General features: G+C 49.8%; 2 protein-coding genes across 5 annotated transcripts; one reads left to right on the top strand and one right to left on the bottom strand.

Annotated features, from left to right (window-relative positions):
- Positions 1 to 4184: 4184 nt before the first annotated feature.
- On the bottom strand, positions 4185 to 6643 carry NR0B2 (nuclear receptor subfamily 0 group B member 2). Its single transcript, XM_003127720.5, has 2 exons — positions 6064 to 6643; positions 4185 to 4790 (listed from the first exon to the last, which is right to left on the bottom strand). Exons 1-2 carry the CDS (start codon positions 6602 to 6604, stop codon positions 4549 to 4551), a joined length of 783 nt encoding a protein of 260 aa, XP_003127768.1. The 5' UTR covers positions 6605 to 6643; the 3' UTR covers positions 4185 to 4548.
- A 6074-nt stretch (positions 6644 to 12717) lies between these two features.
- On the top strand, positions 12718 to 22462 carry GPATCH3 (G-patch domain containing 3). 4 transcript variants are annotated; one of them, XM_084963492.1, is made up of 9 exons: positions 12718 to 12819; positions 13578 to 13706; positions 13920 to 14094; positions 15718 to 16142; positions 19710 to 19884; positions 20218 to 20277; positions 20863 to 20984; positions 21092 to 21219; positions 21713 to 22462. In XM_084963492.1, exons 2-9 carry the CDS (start codon positions 13614 to 13616, stop codon positions 21927 to 21929), a joined length of 1395 nt encoding a protein of 464 aa, XP_084819618.1. In that variant the 5' UTR covers positions 12718 to 12819; positions 13578 to 13613; the 3' UTR covers positions 21930 to 22462. The 4 variants fall into 4 exon arrangements, with proteins under 4 accessions (XP_084819618.1, XP_084819617.1, XP_003127767.5 ...); XM_084963491.1 differs by lacking the exon at positions 12718 to 12819 and having other exon boundaries at positions 13559 to 13706; XM_003127719.6 differs by lacking the exon at positions 12718 to 12819 and having other exon boundaries at positions 13599 to 14094.
- The last annotated feature ends 173 nt before the right edge of the window (positions 22463 to 22635 follow it).

Below are 22635 nucleotides of genomic sequence, written 5' to 3'. Positions count from 1 at the left end.
CAATCCCTGGCCTCGCTCAGTGGGTTAAGGATCCAGCATTGCCGTGAGTTTCGGTGTAGGTCACAGATGTGGCTCGGATCCTGCCTTGCTATGGCTGTGGTGTAGACCGGGAGCTACAGCTCCAGTGCGAACTCTAGCCTGGGAATGTCTATATGACGTGGGTGTGGCCCTAAAAAAGCAAATAAATACATAAATAAAGCACAGCTGTCAATAACTGTTAGCTGGTTATTGCTTAGTGGCTATTCAGAATGACACTGCCAGGAAAGGGTAGTCCCCTTTGTTAACCCTGACTCCCTGAAACTTCAGCCTTGCTGCCACCACCATTTTCACTGGAATTGCCTCTCTGCCTTATTCTGTGACATGGTCCCTGTTCACCTCTGCAGGCTCTTCTCTTGGTTGCCCCGGGCCCCAGTTACCCCAAACCACTTGCAGTTGGAGAAACACCCTTGAACTCTGCCACCTCTGTGCCTTTGCACTTTCATTCCCTCTGTCTGAAATGCCTACCTCCTTTGTTTGCCTGGCAACCCCCTACTCAATCTCTTTAGCTCCAAGAAGTCACCGCTTGGCTGAAGCATTTTTCCCACCTCCAGGCAGATTTCATTACTTCTTCTGAGCCCCTGCTGCCTGCTGGATGTCCCTCTACCAAAGTTCAGAGCACTTTGTGTTACAATTTCTCATGTGTCTCTCTCTGCCATAGGGTATGCAATGAAGGCAGGGACTATATCTTATTTATTCTGTGCCCCTCAGCATCTAGCACTGGGTCTGGTACAAGCAGACATCAAGACAGATGTTGAGAGTTCCCGTCGTGGCCCAACAGAGATGAATCTGACTAGGAACCATGAAGTTTTGGGTTCGATCCCTGGCCTCATGAAGTGGGTTAAGAATCTGGAGTTGCCGTGAGCTGTGGTGTAGGTCGCAGACATGGCTTGGATCCTACATTGCTGTGGCTGTGGCGTAGGCCAGCAGCTGTAGCTCTGATTCAACCCCTGGCCTGGGAACCTCCATATGCCACGGATGCAGCTCTTAAAAAAAAAAAAAGAGTGGGTGTTGGCTTTTTGCTGTCATCATAGGTTCTAAGATATGTGACTGCACCAAGGGCAGGGTGTGTCAGCACAGGACACGTCAGCAGTCTGGGTACTTAATAAGCAGTCAATGAGTTGACTAATGAAGGTAGGAATAATGATGATGATAAAATGGTACCCAACGTGGATCCAGAGCCATAGCCACTCTCCTGCTTCCCTAGTGAGTCATCTCTGGCTGGGCCTGAGGACGGGGATCAAGCTGAGAGTTAGTCAGTAAACAATGGCTGAGCCGGTTCCAACCTGATCTTGGCCATGACTCACTCCAGCCAGTGCTGGTGGCTGGAGCCCGTCCTCCACAGTCACACAGGCCTGAGTTCAAATCCCAGCACAGATGGTGATCAGTCCAGACCCTGAATAAGTTGTCTGAAACTGTTTCTTTCTCCGCCCTCTCAGGTCGATGAGACACAGTTCTTGCTGCTAAGGTACTGGTAGTGGAGACATTGCTCCCACCTTTGGAAACCCTGCCGTCTCAGGGAGAAAGCGTATTATCCTTATTAAACTGTATTATCACTTTCTCTTTAATTTTACTAGATTGGTCTTTATGTTCCTCCAGAAGGCTTGGGGAGGGCACAGGGAGTGACTCAAGAGATACAGACAAGAAAGAGACGTATGCTTCCCAATCATGTGGAGGAATAGGGGAGAAATTTGCAAAGGGGCAAGGCAGGACTAATGAGGAAGCTGTTTTTGATGATGGAAACACTATGTAAGTTGAGGGAAAAGGCTGGGGTGGCAGGTGGAGGGGAGCACTTTCCAGTGGCTGCCCAGGGTTGGAAGAAGGGGTGGGTGAGAGGCAGGAAGACCCAAGCCGAGGGTTCAGAGAGGTGCAACAATAAATGCATGGAGGCAGCTGGTGGAAGGGACACAGAAGACAGAACGACTCAAAATCCCGGAAACTGCTGGATTTGGCTCCTCTGGGAGACCTCTGCTCTTGAAAGGGTTGCCTCCTGGGACTACAAGTGAGACAGGCCCAAGGGGTGGGAGGGGCCGGGCAGGGAGGGCTTCCTGGGGCCGAGTTCTGGCGGGGCGGGGGGCGGGGGGGGGGGGGAATGGAGGGATGCGGGGCTTGTTGCTGGGCTCTAGAGGATGTCTCTAGGTGGGGATGGTTGGGTCCTGGCTGTAGGGGGAGTTGTTGAGCAGGACATGGCCTTCTTGAGAGGACGCTGGATGTTGGGGTCACCATGGGAAGAGGGGGTGATTGAGACCCCAAATGCCAGGCAGAGTAGTTTGGCCCGGATTGGCAGGCTCTGGGTAGACCCTGAAGATGTGCAGACACAGGTCTGCCTACGCTGGGGCCCGCTCTTCCTTTTTCTGTGAACTATAGAAGATGGAGAGACGGGAGTTCCCACTGTGGCTCAGCAGAAATGAATCTGACTAGCATCCATGAGGACTCAGGTTCGATCCCTGGCCTCACTCAGTGGGTTAAGGATTTGGTGTTGGCGTGAGCTGTGGTGAAGATCGAAGGTTCGGCTCAGATCTGGTGTTGCTATCTATGGCTGTGGCATAGGCCAGCGGCTAAAGCTCCGACTCAACCCCTGGCCTGGGAACCTCCATGTGCATGTCTGAGTTGTACCGACTTTGGGTGTGAGACGCTTGTAGGTCTCACTTGCGTGTGTGTCTTTGTTGTGAGGTCAGAGCTGCGTGCTTCTGTTTCATGCTGGGTGAGTGGTGAGTGGGTGACTGGGGAAGGGACAGGTTGCCCTTGCCGTTGGCACTGGGTGCCCATGATAGGTGTGAGCCGATTCAGTTGTGGTCCCTTTCCTAGGGGCCTTGGGGAGAGGTCTGAATGACAACTCCTAGACTGTTGTCCCTGAGTGAATGACCTCTTGTTGAGTAATAATTAACTTGGCCCCCCCCATGAGAAGACTCCAAACTGGTGGTGAGGGGGGCGAGGCCTGGTCCGGGGCAGGCCTCATTGCTGGAGAAAGGAGGAGGCCTGAAGGGGGTCCTATGGGCATGTGTGTTGTTATCGTTCCCTCCTGCCCCCCCCCCTGCAGGGCAGTGACCCTGACCTGGGTGATGTTCAAAATGTTTAACAAACAGTGAGGCACAGACATTGACCGGTCAGAACAGACGCAAGCCACGCACTGAATGGAACAGTTCCAGAGGCCATGGCTATGCCAAGCATTGCCTCTCTAGATGCTGGACCCGGGGATGGGTTCCAGGAGAAAGGCCAGCACAGAGGGGCAGTGGGAGGAAATACAGGGGCGCTCAGTGCAGTGGCTGCGAACCAACTGGCATGGAAGTGTTTCAAACTTAAACAGCTGGTGTGGCAGCTAAACCTCAGTTTGTCTTGGCCTCCTAACAGCTGCCAGGCCAGCCCTGGGTGCCCTTGTCCCCTCTCATTGGGGAAACAATGGACCACCCTCCTCTGTCAGCTGAAGCAATGAAGGAAGCAAATCAATAACCACCTCAGAAATTCCAGGAAACTGGCTGCTTCAATTTGGGGATGGTCTGTTTTATTTTCCTTTTTTTTTTTTTTTTTTGGTCTTTTTGCCATTTCTTGGGCCGTTCCCGTGGCATATGGAGGTTCCCAGGTTAGGGGTCGAATCGGAGCTGTAGCCACAGGCCTACGCCAGAGCCACAGCAACGCGGGATCCGAGCCGCGTCTGCAACCTACACCACAGCTCACGGCAATGCTGGATCGTTAACCCACTGAGCAAGGGCAGGGACCGAACCTGCAACCTCATGGTTCCTAGTCGGATTCTTAACCACTGCCACGATGGGAACTCCTCATTTTCCTTATTGGCTGGGATGCAGTTCTCACTGAGGTGAGAGGGAGCCTAGGGCGGGAGCTGGGGGAGGGGGTCAGCAGGGGATGGGGGCAGGGAGAGATACCTACTACCTTCTAAGATAAAGTCAAGGATGTGAGGGAGTCTTGAACTGATGCTGCCCCCTGGATTTAGACCCATGCAAAATAAATCGCATCCCCAGAAATGAAATCATCATTCCCCTCTGATATATTAAAATTCCAGTTTCCAGAGGTCTGACTGCTGTACACTTAGAGTTCCTTCTTCAGGGGCTCCCTCCTATAGGGGCAGGGCGGGGTAACCCCAGAGGTGAGGCGGTCCCCTCCACATGTACAAAATACAGCGTCAGGCTCCATGTGTGTCACACTTTTTATTACAAAAACCAATAACTTAAGTCAGTTCTGTACAAAGTCAGGAGGACTCCTGACCCAGTGAGCAGTCAGACTTTCCAACCCCATCCCAGGAGGAGACAGGAGTCTTGGCCCAAAGGTCCTGGGACCACCAAGGGCTGGCCAGACAGCTGGAGCACGGTGCCCAAAACAAGGAAGGCCAAGATAGGGTGTAGCCCAATTGGCTGGGCCAGGACTAGCTGCTCCTGGGGAGCCGAGAGCTCGCTGTCCAGGCTTGCCCCCTCTGGGAGCACCGGCTCACCCCTGGGGACAGCCAGGTCAAATCAGTGCTGCCAGCCTCCACCTGATCTCTGCCTGGGCTGGAGCAGGTCAGCTCAGCAAAAGCATGTCCTCGAGGAGGCCAACGATGTCAACATCTCCAATGACAGGGCGAAAGAAGAGGTCCCCAAGCAGGGTGGGCGGAATGGACTTGAGGGTGGAGGCTGCGAGGAGAACACGAGCCAAGCGGCTTTGGCCTGCTGGGCACCAGGGCTCCAAGACCTCCCACAGCGCCTGGTGGGCCTCGTGCTGCAGGTGCCCGATGTGGGAGGAGGCATAGAGGCCTGGAACATCTGCGGGCAGAGAAGGCAAAGAGGGCTGGTGAGGACCCTGCTCCGACACCACAGGATAAGACTGGCCCAAGACCTGAGGCCGCCAGCTCAGCTTTTGGGACCCTATTTCTATCTCGAGTTACTTATCCATCACTTTATTCATTGCTCCTTTATGGTGAGGTAGTATAGAGCAATGGTTAAGACCCAGGCCACCTGGGTTTGAATCCCACACTATCATTATTAGCTATGTGGCCTTGGGAAAGTTACTCAATCTCTGTGCCTCTGTTTCCTCATTTGTAAAATGGGAATAAATAATAAAATGATAGGAGTTACTGTCGTGGCTCAGCAGTTAACGAACCCGACTAGCACCCGTGAGGATGCAAGTTTGACCCCTGGCCTCCCTTGGTGGGTTAAGGATCCCGCACTGACAGGAGCTGTGACATAGGTCAAAGATGCGGCTCGGATCCCGCATTGCCATGGCTCTGGCATAGGTGGGTGGCTACAGCTCCGATTGGACCCCTAACCTGGGAGCCTCCATGTGCCATGGGTGCGGCCCTAGAAAGACAAAAAGGCAAATAAGGATAATAATAATAATGATAATGATAACAAAATGATAAAATGGGTATAAAAACCTATCTTCTAGACTTGTTATGAGGTTTGAATGAGCCAGTACATGTCAAACCCTTAGCACTGGACTGAACATACGGTAAGCGTAATATGAGTATTTGTTACTATTGTTCTAAACAATTTCTTTGATAATGTATCCCATGAAGGCCTTTTGGGGAGACATTCTCATCTAGGTGCTCTCCAGATAACAAAGACACTACCTCTATCTGTGCTCTCCCGGCTGAAGTTTACACAGACTCCTCCCTCTCCTCCCCCACATCCCTCGTTTTCATTCCTCTTCTATGCATGGTCTTTCTGGACCCACGGACTTGCACCTTCAGAATATCTTCATGCCATCAGCTGGTGAAGACATGACTGAGGTACAGTTGTGTCTGTCCACCCTCCCTTTCAGGACTCCCGCCTTCCCTGAGGGTCAGGACAAGGTTCTGGGGCAGAGTGGCTGAAGTGAAGAGACCCAAGTTCCCATCCTTGCTCTGCCCCTCCCTGGCTGTGTGACTTTCAGCGAGTCACTTAGCCTCTCTGAGCCCCTTTTGTGAGATGACTCTTTGGTGGTGATAATGAGGACCCAAAAAAGACAACGGGTGTCAAGCCTTTAGAAGGCGCCCTCCTGGCTAAGCCCTGGCCCCCTCCAGCCTCGGCCCCCATCCAGGAGTGTCTAGGAGCTCACCAGGGTTGAAGAGAATGGTCCCTTTCAGGTAGGCGTATTCCTTGGGGCCCAGCTCCAGACTCCATAAGGACTCCAGGCAGCACTGAAGCCACTGCACGGCAGCCAGCGAGGGCTGGGGCCGATCCAGCGGCTGGCCACTACCTGCGCCGCTGCTGGGCTCCTCCAGCAGGATCTTCTTGAGTATACTGGGAACTGGGACCTCGGCCACCTCGAAGGTCACAATGTCTTGGGCCAAACCAAGCAGGAAGAGGGGACCCCAGCAGCCCCGCAGCAGCTGCCGCTGATCCTGGGGAGGCAGCTGGCAGAAAGACGGCAAGTTCCTGAGGAAGGCCAGCGTCTTGGCCAGAACATTCAAAGCCTCCTGGCAGGTGCGATGGGGGGTACAGAGCCGGACAGGCCGGTGCTGCCTGCACAGGCAGTGGCTGCGGGCTGGGGGCACAGACGGCCGGTCCCTGTCGCTGGGGCTCAGAAGTGCATACAGAATGGTTGGGCGGCCTGCTGCACTCTGGCATGGGCAGGTCCCTGGCTGCCTGGAGCTCATGATTGAGGCTCTGCTCCTGCTTCCTCCCGGCTCTCCCCTGCCCTCTGCTCTGTGCTATGGGTGCTATTTATATCCCCCCATGGGGGAGGGCGGGGGAATGGCCCAACAACCTTGACTCCAGAAGTCATGTTCATTGAAAAAAAAAGAAACACACACTGACCCTGGCAGGACCGGTGAGGAAGTGAGGGGGGAGGGGGCCTTGGAACTCCACGTGGCTCTGATATCGCTTCAGTCAATGAAGCGGCGGGTGCAGGGCAAGAGCCGCCTGCCTGCTGGCCGGGCTGCCCTTTGTCAGATGATTCAAGTGGATAAACAGGGTCATTAACCCAGGCTGTACCAGGGCACCAAGGCCTCAGGTGCATGATTGCACCCGATTGCAGGTGGCCGTGGCAGGTGTCCCTGTTGGTGCCAGCAGGACTCTTGCTCGACTGGGAAGCCAGCCCCAGACCGGGACAAGCCTTGAACACAAGGCCCAACCTGGAAGCGCCTTATCACTTGCTTGTTTGCCTAACCTTGGGGCCCTGCTCCCGTTGTCAGTAAGGAACAACCTGCAGGGAAGGGAGCCAGGACCCTGGGGGGCTGGGAGGACTTTGCCCACTTTGCAGTCAAGGAGGCCCCTTTCCTCTGACTCCAGTTCTGGGGGGTCCTGCACGAATAAGATCCTTAAGAAGTCTTTCTCCCCAGCCTGGATTCCTGGAGACCCTGAAGGGCTATATCTGCTGAGAAGCCTTTGCAGAATGATAATGAAATACTGCTGCTATTTACTACATGCCAGGCACTTTCCACTCTCTTATTCAAAGCTGCCCTATAAGATTCCAAACCTTTTTTTTTTTTTTTTTGTCTTTTTTAAGGTCACACCCACAGCATATGGAAGTTCTTAGGCCAGGCGGTCAAATCAGAACTGCAGCTGCCTGCCTACACTACAGCCACAGCAATGCGGAATCTGAGCCAAGTCTGTGACCTACACCACAGCTTGAGGCAAGGCTGTTTCCTTAACCCACTGAGCAAGGCAGGGATCGAACCTGCATTCTCATGGATACTAGTTTGTTTCTTATCCCACTGAACCACAACAGGAGCTCCCAAGATTCTTACTTTTTGAGACTCAAAGAGGTGAAGTGACTTGCCCAAGTTCAAACCACTGAGAAGAGACAGAGCCCAGATCAGTCTGACTCCAAAATCCTCACTTGTTGCCCTGGACCCTCTGGCCCAATTGGGCAGCCAGAGCTGTGGGGCCTGGGTCTCCCAGAGCTCATGACCACCTGGGCCCCCACCTCTGCTTCTTGGTCTGCAGATGTTGCCCATGTGATCTGGGCAGAAATGTTGCTCTGCTGCCAGCTAGCCACACGGCTCCCCTGTCCCTGGCATCTGTTTCTGACGTCGGGAGGGCTGTTGGGACGGTCCTTGGCTGTGTCATATCTGTGGACCTTGGCAAGCCCAGCCTGGCAAGCCTTCTGCTAACACACTACTGGGCAGCCATTGCCATCCCTGGCATCAGCTCCTGGCTCTATCACTTTCCAATAGTGTGACTGTGGGCTGAACCCCAAATCTCCTGTGGGCCTCAGGATCCTCAGCTGAGACAATACCTGCCTATGGGGCAGCTGTGAGGACATAGTGAGGTCCGAGGCATCAGATTCCAAGCAGTTTCTAGCATATATTAGACTTTGCTCCCCCTTTCCTCTGCCTAAGGAACTAAGGCAAACAGACCCCAGCAGACAGGCACACATCTCTCCTGTGATTACAATAACATAACAATCTTAATCATTCCACATATAAAGTTGCTTTAACATCCTTTTATCTCACTGGGTCCTCAGAGCATCCCCTCTAAGGAGACTCTAGGGTCAGACTGGCTGGGTCCAAACCCTTTTTCATTATTTAATTGAGCCACCTTGGGCCTTGGGCGCAAGTCACTTTATATTTCTGGGCCTCAGTTTTCTCATATTTAAAAGGGTAGTAAGAAGATCCCATTGTGGCTCAGCAGTAACGAACTCGACTAGTTACCATAAGGATGCAAGTTCGATCCCTGGCGTTGCTCAATGGGCTAAGGATCCATCGTTGCCATGAGCTGTGGTATTGACTGCAGATGCAGCTTGGATCTTGCATTGCTGTGGCTGTGGGGTAGGCCGGCAGCTACAGCTCCGATTCAGCCCCTAGCCTGGGAACTTCCATATGCTTCAGATTAAAAAAATTAAAAAGGGTAGTAAGAAAGGCCACTAGTGAATATTGGTCTTAGGGCCCTGAAGCTTATACAGTTTTGTAGGGCCGTCTTTAAGAATAGAAAATCAGGGATCCCCTCTGATGCAGTGGGTTAAGGATCCAGCTCAGGTTGCTGCTATGGCATGGGTTTGATCTCTGACCTGGGAACTTCCACATGCCATGGGCCTGGCTAAAAAAAAAAAGAATAGGAGTTCCCGTCGTGGCACAGTGGTTAACGAATCCAACTAGGAACCATGAGGTTGTGGGTTCGGTCCCTGCCCTTGCTCAGTGGGTTAACGATCCGGTGTTGCCGTGAGCTGTGGTGTAGGTTGCAGATGCAACTCGGATTCCGCGTTGCTGTGGTTCTGGTGTAGGCCGGTGGCTGCAGCTCTGGTTGGACCCCTAGCCTGGGAATCCCCATATGCCTCGGGAGCAGCCCAAGAAATAGCAAAAAAAAAGACAAAAAAAAAAAAAAAAAAAAAAAGAATAGAGGGGAATCCCTGTTGTGGCGCAGTGGAAACAATCCGACTAGTAACCATGAGGTTGCAGGTTTGATCCCTGGCCTTGCATTGCCATGAGCTGTGGTTCAGATCTCAGATCCAGCGCTGCTGTGGCTGTGGCTATAGCCAGCAACTGTGGCTCTGATTTGACCCCTAGCCTGGGAACCCTCATATGCTGCTAGTGTGACCCTACAAAGAAAAAAAAATAAAGAATAGAAAATCAGGTGTGAAAATGAATATTTAATAAATGAGAAAACAAATCCTAACAAATTACAAAGTAAAATAAGCTGACAGAAAACAGACACCACAAACCCAGGATAATAACAAAGTGCTTGTACTGATCAATTACCTAACCATATTTGTCAACACCAGATCCTTGATTCACTGAGCGAGGCCAGGGGTAGAACCTGCAACCTCATAGGTCCTAGTCGATTTGTTTCTGCTGCACCACAATGGGAAGTCCCTGTATATATAGTTGTGACTAAACATAAAAGTACACAAATCATACATGTATAGCTTGAGGAATTATCACAAAATGAACGGAACCCAGTAACCACCTCTCAGCACAAGAAATAAGAGCATTAACAACACCCCAGAAACGCTCCCCATCACTGTCTCTCCCCTGGTTTCCAACATCATAAATGAGATTGCTTAAACTTTATATAAACTGCATAAACTTTATATAAATGGAACCATATAGCACAAACTCTTTTGTGTTTGTCTTCATTTACTCAATATCTGAGATTCAGCATATGCTCTTGTAGCAGTAACCCATTCATTTTCATTGTTGTAAAATTCCTATTACACTACAATGTATTTATCCATTATACTTCTAGAGAATATTTAGTTCATCAAATATTGCTAGGATCATTCTTGCACCCATTTTCTGGTGCACGGATATTTGCAGAACTGTTGCTATATAACAAGAATTGGGGGAGTTCGAGTCATGGCTCAGCAGTATCGAAACTGACTAGTATCCAAGAGGATGAGGGTTCAATCCCTGGCCTTGCTTAGTGCATTAAGGATCCAGTGTCACTATAAGCTGTGGTGTAGCTCACAGCTGCAGCTCAGTTCTGGCGTTGCCGTGGCTGTGTTGTAGGCCAGAACCTGTAGCTCCCAATTCAACCCCTATCCTGAGAACTTCCACACACCATGGGTATGGCCTAAAAAGACAAAAAAAAAAAAAAAAAAAAAGGAATTGAGGAGATCTCTGGTGGCTCAGCAGGTTAAGGATACAGCATTGTCACTGCTATGACTCAGGTCACTCCTGTGGCACAGGTTCCATCCTTGGTCCTGGGAATTTCTGCACGCCGTGGGTGTGGTGTGGCCAAACAAAGAATTGGAATTACTGAGCCATAGAATGTGTTCTCAACTTGAGTAGATCTCGATACTTTACCAAAGTGGCGTACAATCTATATGTCCATCAGTAGATTTTTCTTTTTGTTTTTTTTTAGGGCCACACTCACGGCATATGGAAGTTCACAGGCTTGGGGTCAAATCAGAGCTGTAGCCGATGGCCTACACCACAGCCATAGCAATACCAGATCTGAGCCATATCTGCAACCTACACCACAGCTCACAGCAGCACCAGATCCTTAACCCACTGAGCAAGGCCAGGGAGCGAACCTGAGTCCTCATGGATGCTAGTCAAATTCGTTTCCACTGAGCCATGATGGGAACCCCCCATCAGCAGATCTTAAAACCATATATAATGTTGTCCTTATTCACAATTACCCAGATGCTAGTTAAAATTTTTTAATTTTTTTTCATTTTTGGCCACCAGGGCATATGGAGTTCCCTGGCCAGTTCCCTGATCAGATGTGAGCTGCAGTCATGACCTAAGCCACAGCTGTGGCAACGCCAGATTCTTAACCCACTGTGCTGGGCCAGGGAGTGAACCTTCATCCCAGTGCTCCTGAGACACTGCCCATCCTTTTGTGCCACTGCAAGAACACCCATTTTTTTACTTCTTGAGTAGGTGTATATGTGATCACCACGATGTGACCACTGCCTTTATTGCTTTTTGAAATATTATTTTCCCTTTTAAAATTTTTATTCTATTTATTTATTTATTTTTGTCTTTTTGCCTTTTCTAGGGCCACTCCCATGGCATATAGAGATTCCCAGGCTAGATTCTCTACACCAGAGCCACAGCAACGAGGGATCCGAGCCGCGTCTGCAACTTACACCACCCTCACAGCAACGCCAGATCCTTAGCCCACTGAGCAAGGCCAGGGATCGAACCTGCAATCTCATGGTTCCTAGTCAGATTCGTTAACCACTGTGCCACGACAGGAACTCCTTCCCTTTTAAGATTTTTAATTAAATATTCAGTAAAACAAAACATTTATAAAATACATGTAAAGTAATAAAGAATAACAATACAATGAACCCCCATCATTGTTCCATAGATCATTATCACCATCAACTTCTGAAGTCTCTCTCTCTTTTTTTTTTTCTCTTTATGGTGGCACCTGCAGCACACGGAAGTTCCCAGTCTAGGGTCTGAATTGGCGCTGCAGCTGACAGCCTATGCCTCAGCCACGCAATCTGCCAGATTTGAGCCACATCTGTGATGACCTAGGCCGAAGCTTGTGGCAAATGCCGGATCCTTAACCCCCTGAGTGAGGCCAGGGATCAAACCCACATCCTCTGGGTACTCATCAGGTTCTTAACCTACTGAGCCACAAGGGGAACTCCTGAAGTCTCTTTCTAAATCTATCACCTCCACACAAAGGTCATAATTACCCTAAATTTGGGGGTAATCATTACTTTTATGATGCTAAAGTATACTTACTTGTGTATCCTCGAAAAATGTTTTTTGATCTGTATTTTTTGAGCTTTATATAAAGTGGAATACTCTGTGTTTTCTGACTGGCTTATCTTCAGTCAACATCATATACCTGAACTGAGTAGTCCTGAATGCCAGGTTTTGCTCTCAAACCCTGCAGCTATAAATATTCATATATATGCCAAATAAAGAACAAATCTGGGAGTTCCCATTGTGGCTCAGTGGTTAGCAAATCCGACTAGGAACCATGAGGTTGTGGGTTTGATCCCTGGCCTTGCTCAGTGGGTTAAGGGTCCAGCGTTGCCGTGAGCTGTAGTGTAGGTCGCAGACACAGCTCGGATCTGGCATAGGCCAGCAGCTGCGGCTCCAATTAGACCCCTAGCCCGGGAACCTCTGTATGTTGAGGGTGCTGCCCTAAAGAGACAAAAAAAAAAAAAAAAAAAAAGAACAAATCTGTACTTAACAAGGAGAGACGTTTTTTGAAATTATTATTACAAGGGAGGAAAGGAAATATTGCAATAGGGAGAGGGAAGGTATTGAAAAGGGTTTTTTTTTTGTTTCTTTGCAGTAAATTATGTTCTGGAACACAAACGGGTGGGAGGGGTTTCTTAACTTTTGCTGCTTTCTAGGATCACAAGGCTTGAGCAAGACTCAGTATTGTCAGTATATCTCCTGATATGCAAGAATTTCTTCAAAGTATGTAAATAGAAGTGGAATTGCTGGGTCAAAAGGTATGTAGTTTCACTTTTACAGGGTAATGTCAAAGTGTTTTCCAAAGTGGTGGTACCGGTTTACACTTCCAACAGCATATGGAGGCTCCAGTTGCTTTACATCATCAGGATTTAAAAAAGGATTTGAGGGAGTTCCCGCTGTCCTCGGAGTGCTGGGACGCAGGTTCGAGCCCCTGCCACCACAGTGGGTTAAGGATCCAGGTTGCCACTAATGAAGCTTAGGTTGCAACTACGGCTGTGATACGATCCCTGGCCAGGGCACTCCATATGCTGCAGAGGGACCAAAAATTATTAAAAAAAAAAGGATTTGAGGATTTAAAAATGTTTACCAATCTGGTGGCTGAGAAGTGGGTCTCGTTACATTTCCCGAAGGATTGAGACTGTGCATCTTCCATTGTTAATGGGATGTGTTTCTCTTCTGTGAAGGTGTCTTCGGCCCACTTTTCAACTGGGTAATTTTTTCCTTACTGATTGTTGGGAGTTCATCAATACAGTCTGGAAGAAAAATGTTTTAACGACTGAAAGGCTCTAAAGTGATAAAGAACTGAGATTGGGTTTGGGGGATCCCTAGCAGCTAAAAACCCTAAACACTGTCCCTCCCTCAGGCTTCTAATTTGATCATTAGAGCCTTATGAAAGAGCGTTGTAACCTCCTTTCTCGGGTGAGTTTTATCCATCATCCCCGGCTTGTCTGTGGAAAGCGTCCAGTACTTTCCCAACCTTAGTCCCACACTCACCACCCCCGCGGACTAATCACAGGTTACGCAGCATTGCGACGCCTCAGCGCAGCTCGCGATGCTCTCGCGAGAATTGGTTCCAGCCGATCATGTGACATCTAAGATGGCAGTGTCCAGCGAGGCGGAAGAAGAGGCAGCAGTTTATCTGATAGTGAGTGGTATCCCTTCGGCGTTGCGTTCAGCCCAGCTACGGAATTACTTTAGCCAGTTCCGGGAAGAACGCGGCTGTGGCTTCATTTGTTTCCACTACCGGCATCGGCCGGAGAGGGCCCCTTCCCGGGCTCCTCCGGATTCTGCCCTAACTCCTCTCGGCCAGGGTCTCGCCCAGACTTCAGTCAAAGATGCCCGTGCTCTCTCCACTCAGGACTCTGCTCCCGCCCAGCCCCACACCTGCTGCTGCGTGGTCTCCATACGGGGGGAAGCTCAAGCCCAGAGGTTTCTCCGCATGTACTCCGGCCGCCGGTGGCTGGATTCTCAGGGGACTTGGTTACCTGGTTGTTGTGTCATCCGCAGACTTCGACTACCTACTGAGACATCAGGTACGGATGGGACAGATAATAGATTGGGCTTGCAGGCACTGGGACAGAGGCTTGAGTGATGAGAATAAGTCAAGTCTCTCGTTAGGGCTCTTCAGGAGTTTAGATCATTTCTAGACAAAGCTTCAGGCTCAACTTCACGTTAGTAAAACTTGGGGGTGGGGGAGACGGAAAGAGTCTTATTCTGATGATCTTTTCCAATTTATTAAGTCCTTTCTGAGACCCTTTTGATCTTGCACTGATACAGAAGGAGGAAAAGGAAATCGGATATTGTTCTTGTAGCACTCTGTTGCTCCCCACCAGTCTTCTCTTGGCAAAATGCGCATGAAGAGACAAACGCTTTTCTCTGGATAGCTCTCACTTTCATGGGAAATCAGTTTGATAGGGAAACAGAAAACAGTGCAGAATCCTCTCATTCATTCATTCAACAAATCTAGCCAATACTACTAGACCTACTGTGACTCTAGTTGGTATGAAGAGAAGAGTTGGTAATAATTTGTGCTTAGAATCCAGAGAGAAAGATAGATTTGTAAAAATGGTAGTTGTCAAAGAGATGCCGTCCTGTTAACTATTCCCGTGCATGTACTAGGCACTGTTCTAAGCCTTGCATTTTCTTTCTTCCCTTTTTTTTTTTTTTTTTGCTTTTTAGGGCTGCACCCACGACATATGGAGGCTTCCAGGCTAGGGGTCTAATCGGAGCTACAGCTGCCGGCCACAGCCACAACAATGCCAGATCTGAGCCGCATCTGTGCCTACACCAGATCCTTAACCCACTAAGCAAAGTCACAGATTGAACCCACAACCTCATGGTTCCTAGTCGGATTCATTTCCACTGCGCCACAATGAGAACTCCTAGGCCTTGCATTTTCTAATTGACTCCTTACAACAATCCTATAAGTTGGGAGTGACTGTTATCCATTTTATAAGGAAACTGAAGGATACAGAAGTTATGTTACTTGCCCAAGGTGACAGAGTCACAATACTAATCAGGCATTTTACTCCAGAACCTGTGCTCTATCACCAACTGCTGTGAGATGATAGAGGAGGGAGAAACCGATTTCCTAGAGGGAATCAGGAAATGTGACTTTTCTTCTGGTTCTTGAAAGATAAACAGGAGTTCGTGGGGAAGAATGGTGTTCAAAGTAAATGGCATTTGCAAAGACACAGACAGAGATGTGAAAGCCCATGAAACGTCCAGGGCAGGTTAAATTGTTTGGCATGATTGAGGAGTTCCTGCTGTGATGCAACTTGACAGGACCAGCACCAGGACACAGGTTCTATCCCTGGCCTGGCGCATTGGGTTAAGGATCCTGCATTGTCACAGCTGCAGTGTAGGTTGCAACTGTGGCTTGGATCCTATCCCTGGCCTGGGAATTCCATATGCTGCCCGGAGGCAGAAAAAACTGGAACCAGATCTGAAAGAAACTTGTGAGCTCGGCCGAGGTGATGAGAAATGGCATGAAATTACTAGGTGGTTCTGGTCAGGGAACAGAGGATGGGATTCCGGAAAAGTCTGAAGGGGAGAACAGCATTAGGCTAAAGGATTTAAACCTTGACTGATTTCTGGCTCAAGTGTTGCTGGAGACCTCTAGGTTTTAAGAGCCATTCTTCCTCCTGCTTCCCAAGGTCTGGACTCCTTTCCCTTCAAGACCCGGAAAGAACTGCAGAGTCGGAAGGCTACAAGTGAAGCCTTCACACTGGCCGACCTGAGACAACTGCCAGAGTTGAACCCACCAGTGCTGATGCCCAGAGGGAATGTGGGGACTCCCCTTCAGGTCTTTTTGGAGTTGATCCGGGCCTGCCGCCTACCCCCTCGGATCATCACCCAGCTGCAGCTCCAGTTCCCCAAGACAGGTTCCTCCCGGCGCTACGGCAATGTGCCTTTCAAGTATGAGGACTCAGAGACTGTGGAGCAGGAAGAGCTTGTATACACAGCCAAGGGTGAGGAAATACCCCAGGGAACCTGCCTGGCAGATGTACTAGCCAGCCCCTGTGGAGAGGTGGAGGAAGAAAGAGAAAAGGAAGAGGAAGAAGAATCACACTCAGATGATGTGAGTACAGAGAGCCACCTTGTCCTTGCCTGCATCTTAGAGAGGCCAAGACATCGGTAGTACCATTCTTCAATTGTCTGTTACAAGAATTATAAATCTGGGGAGTTCCTGTCGTGGCGCAGTGGTTAACGACTCTGACTAGGAACCATGAGGTTGCGGGTTCGGTCCCTGCCCTTGCTCAGTGGGTTAACGATCCGGCGTTGCGGTGAGCTGTGGTGTAGGTTGCAGACACGGCTTGGCTCCCGAGTTGCTGTGGCTCTGGCGTAGGCCGGTGGCTACAGCTCCGATTAGACCCCTGGCCTGGGAACCTCCATATGCCGCAGGAGCGGCCCAAAGAAATAGCAAAAAAAAAAGACAAAAAAGACAAGACAAAAAAAAAATTATAAACCTGGGGTCCAAAGACTTTGGACTCCCCAACGTTGAAGGTGAAACTTCATTTGCATATAGAAGTATGTGTTTCTTTGGGGAGAAGGGCCAGAGCCTTTATCGAAAGATTCTTTTTTTTGTCTTTTATTTTTTTATTTTTATTTATTTATTTTTAATTACTCAAATGAATTTATCACATCTGTAGTTGTATAATGATCATAACAATCTGATTGCACAGGATTTCCATCCCACAGCCCAAGCACATCCCCCCACCCCCAAACTGTCTCCTCTGGAGACCATAAGTTTTTCAATGTCTGTGAGTCAGCATCTGTTCTGCAAAGTTCAGTCTGTCCTTTTCTCAGATTCCACATGTCAGTGAAAGCATTTGATGTTGGTGTCTCATTGTATGGCTGACTTCACTTAGCATGATAGTTTCTAGGTCCATCCATGTTGCTAAAAATGCTGGTATTTCATTCTTTTTAATGGCTGAGTAATATTCCATTGTGTATATGTACCACATCTTTTTTTTTTTTTTTTTTTGTCTTTTTGCTATTTCTTGGGCTGCTCCCGCAGCATATGGAGGTTCCCAGGGTAGGGGTCGAATCGGAGCTGTAGCCACCGGCCTACGCCAGAGCCACAGCAACTCGGGAGCCAAGCCGCGTCTGCGACCTACACCACAGCTCACCGCAACGCTGGATCGTTAACCCACTGAGTGAGGCCAGGGGCTGAACCTGAAACCTCATGGTTCCCAGTCAGATTCGTTAACCACTGCTCCACGATGGGAACTCCTGTACCACATCTTCTTGATCCACTCCTTTGTCGATGGACGTTTAGGTTGTTTCCATGTTTTGGCTATTGTGAATAGTGCTGCAATGAACATTGGAGTACATGTGTCTTTGCAAGTTGTGGTTTTCTCTGGATAGATGTCCAGGAGTGGGATTGCTGGATCAAATGGTAGTTCTATGTTTAGTTTTCTGAGGAATCTCCATACTGCTTTCCACAGTGGTTGCACGAATTTATAATCCCATCAACAGTGTACTATGTTCCTTTTTCTCCACACCCTCTCCAGCACTTATTGTTTGTAGACTTTTTGATGATGGGCATTCTGGCTGGTATAAGGTGGTACCTCAGAGTGGTTTTGATTATTGAAAGATTCTTGAAGGGGTGTTTTCATTCTCTCAGAAGAAATGAAAGGCGGGGGGGGGGGGGTCCTTTCATTGGTGAAATCTACCAAGAGACAAGATCATCTAAAGTAGAGGCAGGAGTTCTCTTGTGGCACAGTGGATCAAGGATCCAGCACTGGCACTGAAGTACCTTGGGTCACTGCTGTGCCACATGTTCAGTCCCTGGCCCAAGAACTTCCACATGCCATGGGTGTAGCCAAATAAAAGAAGTAGAGGCAGAGCTGAGATGTGAACCTAGTCTCCTCCACTGCTTATCTAACCTCTGTGCTTTCATTAAGTGGCTGAGAAGCGGCCTCTGTTTTCTGACCTTGAGTCTGTGGATTGAACACTAGCCTCCACTCTAGCTTTATCAATGAAATAGTCATTTATTCTCTTTTTCCAAACTTGATTGTTCATCCATAAAATCAGGAGAGGTGCGATTTGTTGGGAAACCTTTTTTTTTTTTTTTTTTTTTTTTTTCCCTTCGCTTTTTAGGGCCGCACCCGTGGCATATGGAGGTTCCCAGGCTAGGGATCTAATCGGAGCTACAGCTGCTGGCCTACACCACAGCCACAGCAACACGGGATCCAAGCCACGTCTGCAACCTATACCACAGCATACGGCAAGACCAGATCCTTAACCCACTGAGCAAGGCCACGGATCAAACTCGAAACTTCATGGTTCCTAGTCGGATTCGTTTCCACTGCGCCGCAATGGGACCTCTGGGAAAAAAATTTTTTTTTTTTTAATATATTTTTTTTTTATTTTCCCACTGTGGAAAAATTTTTTTTAAGTGCATACTCTGGGTGAAATGTAACTGACCAGTGTCTTCAAAGCTCCCAGCTCACAGTTGCTAACACATCTGGACCTCATCCTCAGTATGGTCCTGTCCTGCCTTTTCTCCAGCACCTCCTCTGCAACAGTGATTTCCTGAGGCCTCCTGGAGTTTAACTGGGACAAGGGCCCCCCAGATTTCAATCCAGGAGTCATCCCATCATTCCACAAGTCCAGTCAAGCAGTTATAAAAACAGGGGCTAGTGCAGGATTCCAGAGATGTTCTAAGACCCATTTCCTTCCCTCCAGGAGCCTTAAATCTCCCTAGAGAGAGAGAACCCGCATCTGGAAAGGATATATGGTATGGCATGGATGTGAATGCTGGCTCTGTCCCTCTCTTGGTGTACTATCTTGGGCAAACCTCTGAACTGAGGTTTCCTCACTTACAGAATGGGAATAATAGTACTTACCTCACAGGGTTGTTGGGGTGATTAAAGGAGCTAAGGTATATGAAGGGCCTGACACACAGTAGACAATGGGTATCAGTTCTTTTCCCTTTTCTCTTTGTGACATAAAGTATAAGGCATAAAGGGGAGTTCCCGTTGTTCCTCAGCGGTAATGAATCCAACTAGCATCCATGAGGATGCAGGTTCGATCCCTGTTCCTGCTCAGTGGGCTAAGGTTCCAGCAGCTTTGACACGAGCTGTGCTGTAGGTTACAGATTTGGCTCACATCTGATGTTGCTGTGGCATAGGCTGGCAGCTGCAGCTCTGAATTGACCCCTAGCCTGGGAACTCCATATGCCGCAGGTGCAGCCCTAAAAAAAGGGAGGGAAAAAAAAAAAGGTGTAAACTGTGTATTGATTAGCACTGAGTGGTTCAGAGACCAGTGAGGGTACTGTGGGCCCTGGTACGGGGGCTTCACATAGGCCGTAGAACTTGAGGGATGAGGAGGATTTAACCAAGCGAAGAGGTGGTGGAGTGGAGGGCGGATACCCAGGCAAGGAGAACAACATGTCGAAAGCACAGGGAGAAGAGGGAGTCAGGCTTGTGGGGGGAAGGGGCTAGGTAGGTTGAGGAACACTCAGGCATGGAGAGGTGTGTTGGTCAGGCCTCAGGGGCCCAAAGTGTGCTGGTTCTCAGAAATTTGGAGGAGCGGATCTGAGGTCCCATCTCCAGGACCTCCTGTGCCCTGAGCTGCCCTCCTTGTGGTCATGGGGTCAAGAAGCTGGACAGGCAGGTCACCTCTCCCCTTTGTCTCCTAGGATGATGACCGGGGCGAGGAGTGGGAGCGGCACGAAGCACTGCATGAGGACGTGACCAGGCAGGAGCGGACCACTGAGCGGCTCTTTGAGGAGGAGATCGAGCTCAAGTGGGAGAAGGGCGGCTCCGGGCTGGTGTTCTACACTGATGCCCAGTTCTGGCAGGAGGAGGAAGGAGGTAATGCAGGCACCAGACAAGGGCAAGGGCAGGACTGATCCCTGCTGCCTTCGCTCGGGGTGCTTTGCTCCACGCAGTGGGTTCCCTGGCACTGAGCCCAAATAAAGAGCTAGGGAAGGGGCTTACCTTGGTTGTATATGAGAGACCAGTCATCCTTTCTAGGGGTGGGGCATCAGTGGGGTGGAGAAGACCTGTCCTCCTGCAAATTCTGAATGCCCCTCCCAGAGGAGAGATTTGAAAACACAATTAAAAGCCCCAAGTCCTAGAATGTCTAAGACTAGATTTAACTCAAGAGTCCTTCACTTACTCTGCTTGATGCTTTTCTATCTGCAGACTTTGATGAACAGACAGCTGATGACTGGGATGTGGACATGAGTGTGTACTATGATGCAGGTACTGGGCCAGGGGTTGCAGTCCTGGGAGGTGGAATGGTGCCCTGACCTTGCTGTGACACTTTACCAGGCCTGCTTAGCAGAGGCTGAGGCAGGACTGGGGTAGCCCACTGAGAGGGCTCCTCTCTTAAAACATCTCTAGTTGGGTGCATTAAGCACTGGTGGGCAGAGCCTTTTTCCTTTCTTTGTGGAGTAAGGACATGTGGGGACAGCCCTCAGAGAGCTCTGGCTCTGAAAGGCAGGCTCTAGAAAAGTGGGAGGGTCAGGAGTTCAGGCTCTGTTAAGAATTTAGATTCAGGAGTCAAAAATGACCTGGGGGGTTGGGCGGTGGGAGGGGAAGACCTGGTCCTAATTACATCTCTCATTTTTTAGCTCCATGACTTTTCTGCACAATTTCCTTATCTGTAAAATGGGACAGCCATGGTTCTTACTCTTGGCAAGTTCCCAGTCTAATGAGAGAAATAATAAAAGTAATAACACACCATAAAGACAAATACATAAATTTTGTGAGGAGAGCCTGGAAACCTGATTTCCTCCCACTTCTGCTGAGAAAAGCCCTTCCACAAACTGTGCTCTGCTTCCTCAGATGGTGGAGACAAGGACGCCCGAGACTCTGTCCAAATGCGTCTGGAACAGAGACTCCGTGATGGCCAGGAGGCTGGCTCTGTGATCAGGCACCAGGTGGGCACCTTCGAGCGCCACACCAAGGTGAGCACTGTGCCCAGCCTACTGACTCCTCTCTTCTCCTTCCCTACCCCTGTTTCCTTGAGCCCCCACAGGCGCCCCAACTCTTGAGTTCTCTCCCTTTTCTCTAGGGCATTGGGCGGAAGGTGATGGAGCGGCAGGGCTGGGCTGAGGGCCAGGGCCTGGGCAGCCAGTGCTCAGGGGTGCCTGAGGCCCTGGATAGTGATGGCCAGCACCCCAGATGCAAGCGTGGATTGGGGTGAGTATGGCTGAGGGACTTCCCAGGGAGCCCAAGGGAGCCTTTCAACTCTACCCTGGTTCCCCCTGCCCTCTGGTTTTGGCTTAGGTGCTAGAGACTCCCTAGGGAATGACTTTCAAAGCAGAATTAGAAAGAAAAAAAGTAGGACTGGCACTGTTTTTTTCAAGACCAAGATCTCAGGCTTGATAGGATCATTAACTTCCTGCAGGAGTCATTCCCCCAAGTCTGAGCAGTGTAGCCTGGATGATTGCTGTTAGGGATGCAGAGTGGTGACAGTTGTTCTCAATTTTGTCTACTGTTTAAAATGAAAGCGGTGAGGCCGCTAGTTTTTGGTGCTATCTATAGATGGATAAGGGGGCTGGAGAGCAAAGATTTAGATTTAAATGCTTTGTCTTTGGGACAGACTATATACGCGTAGCTATTTCCTGTCCTTTCCAACCCCTTTACTGAGGTAAGAGAGCTGCCCTCTCACTGAGAGCCCTTTTTAATCCAGGTACCATGGAGAGAAGCTGCAGCCATTTGGGCAACTGAAGAGACCCCGTGGAACTGGCTTGGGGCTGATCTCCACCATCTATGATGAGCCCCTGCCCCAGGACCAGGGGGAGTCGCTGCTCCGCCGCCAGCCACCCACCAGTATGAAGTTTCGTACAGACATGGCTTTTGTGAGAGGTTCCAGCTGTGCCTTGGACAGCCCTTCAGAGCCTGAGTGACAGGTCCAGGGGCTTCCTTAATCAGGATCACTCATAATTGCACAGTGGCAGCCCTCTATACGGTCTTATCTAATGCCAAAGCAAAAAGAACTCTGGGAGCAGCAATCTGCCCTAGCCTGTTCAGGATGCTTTTTTAGAACTTGCCTCCTGGCTGTCTACCTCAGGGGCATTTTGACAAAAAGTCCCCAATCCTCCCTTTTGATGAAACGGCTTAATGACCTCTCCCTGGTGGCCGCCTAACCCTGGTCTGTTTGGGCTTGCTCCTGTTGCTTCCCCCAGTACGATGAAAAGCCAAACTGCCTGAGATTACCAGCACAACTTCCCGTGGGGAGGGGTAGGGAGGTCGCCACGAAGCCCAGAAGGAGGGGAAAAGGGACATGGAAGAGGAGAAGATTTGCGCTCTGAAGAGACGGTTTGGGGGCCGGCCCTCCTTCGCCTCTCCCCTTAACTGGCTGGGACCGGGCAGCGGAGAGTCTAAGGCAGTTATCCCGAGTCTGAGACCTAATGGGAGAATAAAGGAGTGTATTACCGAATTTCTCCTCTTCTAACTTGGGCTTGGCGGAAGGTGGGGGAAAACCCTGAAAAGTTCTTCCTGGACCTGCTTACGCCTCATGCTTCGGCGCCGCCACGCCCCTCGGCGCCAAGCTATGTCGTCACTGTAAAGGCGGGACTTCCTCTCCGGCCCTCGCTGTTTCCGGCGTTGTAC

The sequence above is a fragment of the Sus scrofa genome, chromosome 6, assembly GCF_054392235.1.
Source record: "Sus scrofa isolate SSC_HxYL_T2T_F1_AM1 chromosome 6, Sscrofa_HxYL_maternal_Yorkshire_Landrace_v2.0, whole genome shotgun sequence".
NCBI classification, from domain to species: domain Eukaryota; kingdom Metazoa; phylum Chordata; class Mammalia; order Artiodactyla; family Suidae; genus Sus; species Sus scrofa.
The sequence above is the reverse complement of the archived record's forward strand: the minus strand, read 5'-3'. Positions and strand labels throughout refer to the sequence as shown.

Bases quoted from the DNA above. Each gene is read 5' to 3' on its own strand.
- NR0B2 (XM_003127720.5), bottom strand. From the start codon at position 6,604: ATGAGCTCCAGGCAGCCAGGGACCTGCCCATGCCAGAGTGCAGCAGGC. The intron at 4,791-6,063 runs GTGAGCTCCTAG...CTCTGCCCGCAG, and splicing joins GACCATTCTCTTCAACCCTG to ATGTTCCAGGCCTCTATGCC.
- GPATCH3 (XM_003127719.6), top strand. From the start codon at position 13,614: ATGCTCTCGCGAGAATTGGTTCCAGCCGATCATGTGACATCTAAGATG. The intron at 16,143-19,709 runs GTGAGTACAGAG...TTTGTCTCCTAG, and splicing joins AAGAATCACACTCAGATGAT to GATGATGACCGGGGCGAGGA. The intron at 20,985-21,091 runs GTGAGCACTGTG...CCTTTTCTCTAG, and splicing joins CCTTCGAGCGCCACACCAAG to GGCATTGGGCGGAAGGTGAT.